The following is a 3,353-nucleotide window of genomic DNA, read 5'->3' as shown; positions in this document are numbered from 1 at the left end:
TGTGCCTTTGCCTCCAGCTCCCAGCTGCCACGCCCAGAGGAGAAGCAGGGTGCGGAGGAAGAGGAAGGAACGAGGAGGTAGTTTTGCACAAGGGAGTTTAGAGAACGTGTTCCACACAAAAGCACAGGCTCTGGGATCGTTGTCCTGAGTGTGAGTCCTGCTGCCGCCCCGCACCCACCAGCCACGTCATCCCAGTGTGGGAAATGGGAGGGACAAGAAAATCAACCCCGCTGATTTTCGGGAATGAAGGGTTATCATTGCTGCAAACATTGGCCACATGGCGGGCACACGGTGTTTGATACAGCCGTTTATCATCATTTTCATCATCACCTTGATCACTGTAAGGATCACTGTAAGCGACACTCACTGCATGTGCTCCGTGATAACAGAACAGTTATAAGCAATAACGAATGCTCACCACATTCCTGGCAGAGCCACGCACGCCGCCTCGATTAATTACAGATACTATTATCAGCCCTTCACAGAGATGAAGAAACGGAAGCTCAGAGAAGTCAAGTAACTTGCCTGAGGTCACAAAGCCCAGTGGCTGTGCCTCCACAGCGTGTGCTCCTGCCACCTCGCACCCCCAGGGCCTCACCCTCTCCATGGGGTCACCCCGCAGACCGTGGAAGTCACTCAGCTCACTTCCACAGAAAACACCGGCCTTGCACTTGGGGGATGAACGTGGAGGAGGAGGAGTTGGCAGAAGTCGCCCCAGTTGAAATGGAGTCCATACCAATCCCAGCCAAATGTAGAATACATTTGCCGTTAGTGCATTATTCATGAAAATCGCCGTTTCCCCAAGTCAGCACTAGAAGCTGGGCTGAAGTTCAGGAGCTGTGCTGACACCTGCCCAATGTTCCCACCCCCTGTGCGGACGGAACCAGGCTGGAGTGGGGACCGTGACCTCAGCAGGCTCCGCCTGCCCTCCCTGCCTGCCCTCCCCGAGCCTGGGCCGCCACGCCCACCGGCTGGCTGGGGGCGGCGTCCAGACCCGGAGCTGCTGGCCTCCACAGTAGCTTCCTCCCTAAGGAGAAGCGCAGACCATGTGGCAGAAAGGTGGCCCCAGATGTCTGACCTGATTACCCCAGGCCAAAAGGGCCAATCCGACTTTCCATCACACCGTGTCACCAACCAGAAGGGAGCGGTCAGCCCTGGTGTCCTGCGCCCCGTGAGCCGGCCTCGGTCGGCCCACAGGTGCTGTAATGTGGGGACAGATCAAGGCTCCGACCGAGACTCTGCCACCACGGGCCGCTGGGTCTCTCTGACCTCATCTGTAAAATGGGCACAATCCCTCCTCTCCACCGTGAGAGGCTCCAGTGGGGCGACGTGGAGGGTAGTGCCTCAGGGAGCAGAAAACCTTGTGTAGCTGACTGGATGGGGGATGGAGACCCAAGAACATTGACCAACTGAAGGAAGCATTTCTCACATCAGCGTATTGAACCCTAAAGGCACGGCCAGCCGCAGCACCAGATGGTTCCCCCCACCCCCGGGGAAACACAATGGAATCATCGCCCTCCCCTCTAAAGTGGAAGCTCTCTGAGGGGGAAACGGTTTTTGTCTGCTTCACTCACAGCTGGTTGCCCAGAGCCCAGAGCAGGTGCTCACAGCAAGTGCTCAGTAGACAGCTGCTGAACGGAGCACTCAAGATGTCTGGGGAAGCTGGGCAGCCTAGAGAGCTGGACCTCACTCTTAGATATTCCGGGGACTTCCACAGACAGGGGCTTGGCTCCTCTCCTCCCCAGGCTCCCCTGTGAGGCTGAGAAGCCGCTTTCCTGGCTCGAGCACAGCTGGGAGCACCTCTGGAGGGACCGATCCGCAGAGCACCATGGCAGAGCCCGGGGGTGACGACTACCCCTGGGCTCCCAGAGAGCCCAGCTGGGAGCGCCAGGCTGCTGAGCCGCCCACCTCACCACCCACATCTGCTGCCCAAGCCTCGCCGCGCGCGCGCACACACACGCATGCACACACACAGCCTAGAACCCAGAGAGGGCTGTCTGCGCGGTGCAGCCCCTGCACTCCAGGGTTCAGGAGGCTCTCCAACCCGCTCCGTGAAAACAACAGCAAGGAGGCCGCCTGGGACGGGGCCGGGCACGGCTTTGACAGGCAGGAGTGTTACGTAATTAACTGCCCCCCACGCCACCTCCCCTTTGAGTAATGATGAACCCTGCCTCTGAGTTGCATAAGCCAAAATAATAATTACTCGCCAGCCCTCCAGCCCTCCTGGATGTGGCCGGGGAGCAGGTGTCTAGTGGCTGCTTCGTGAGATGTGGAGGCAGCAGGCGGGCAGGGAGAAGACTGCACATCCGTTCGTGATCCCCATGCCCAGCAGAGCACACAGGTCACTGCTGTGCCCCACGCCTTTCCCAGGCATCCATGCCTGAAAAATTAGCAAGCCGCCAAGAGGGAGGCACGGAGCCACTCGTGAGGCTAAGCTCCCAGGTGGGGGCAGGGGGCAGCCGGAGAGCAGGCTCGTTTGGGGTCTGGCTTCCAGGAGCAGCAAATGCTCCGTGTCTGTCGGACGCAAGGAGTGGTGGACACTGGAGTGTCCGGGACGGGGGGCAGCTGCGAAGGACCTCCGGCCGAGGCTCCCCGCGCAGAGACCACCTCACAGCCAGGACAGGCGGGCGGGCTCAGCCCCAAATGTGGCGGCATGTTAGAATGAAGGCACGGAGCATTCCCCGAACTAACGGTGAAGTGATTCAGCCACTGGCAGGCGAGATTCCTGGGCTCTTGCTAAACAGATGGGCCTCCTCCTCCCTCCCTCTAGCAGCCTCTGTGGCTGCACTAGCCCGCGTCCAACCGCCTAGAAGTTTATTGCCGTGTTGTGTTGCTTTGGGTCTGTGCTCCTCTCCCAATCGTTTCCTTCCCATTGGCTTGGGTTCATCAGGACTAAGGGAGGCCTCTCAGCACCGCAGGAAAACAAGAAGCAGAGCTGGGGCCTGACTCCCGGAGGCCAGCACCGAGGGAGCTCTGCCAGCGAGGGGGAGGGGACCTCTCCCAGCTCCCCTCTGCCCTTGGTGGGTCCCCGGAGGAGGCCGTGGGCCGTGGGCCCAGGGCCCGGGGCGAGGCTGGCCTTTCGGGCAGGTCTCTGGCCTGTGCTTGGATGATGCACTGACACTCTGCTCGGCTCCACGGCTCCCGGCCTGGCTCTGCTCCTGGAAAGCCCCCAACACCCTCCAGCTGCCACAGGGGCGCTGTCCCCCACCAGGCCGCGGGGCAACCTGTAGCCAGGGCAACTGTGGCCTCCAGGAAGCCCCAGGAAATGCCCGGGGTGCACACGGCCTCCGGCTGAAGGGAGAAGCTCAACTTCCCCAGAGGTAAACAGAAGAGGCAGGAGAAGGCGCTTCCTC

General features: G+C 60.6%; 1 protein-coding gene across 1 annotated transcript in view; it reads right to left on the bottom strand.

Annotated features, from left to right (window-relative positions):
* The window catches only part of JPH3 (junctophilin 3), a 71,597-nt gene that overhangs the window by 64,630 nt on the left and 3,614 nt on the right, over positions 1-3,353 (bottom strand). The window contains exon 3 of the mRNA XM_077754182.1: positions 331-346. Coding sequence (XP_077610308.1) covers positions 331-346 — 16 coding nt within the window. The remainder of the gene's footprint in view (positions 1-330; positions 347-3,353) is intronic.

Source organism: Crocuta crocuta, unplaced genomic scaffold, assembly GCF_008692635.1.
Source record: "Crocuta crocuta isolate KB4526 unplaced genomic scaffold, BGI_CrCroc_1.0 scaffold61, whole genome shotgun sequence".
NCBI lineage: Eukaryota > Metazoa > Chordata > Mammalia > Carnivora > Hyaenidae > Crocuta > Crocuta crocuta.
Note: the sequence above shows the minus strand (reverse complement) of the source record. Positions and strands in the feature narration are given on the sequence as shown.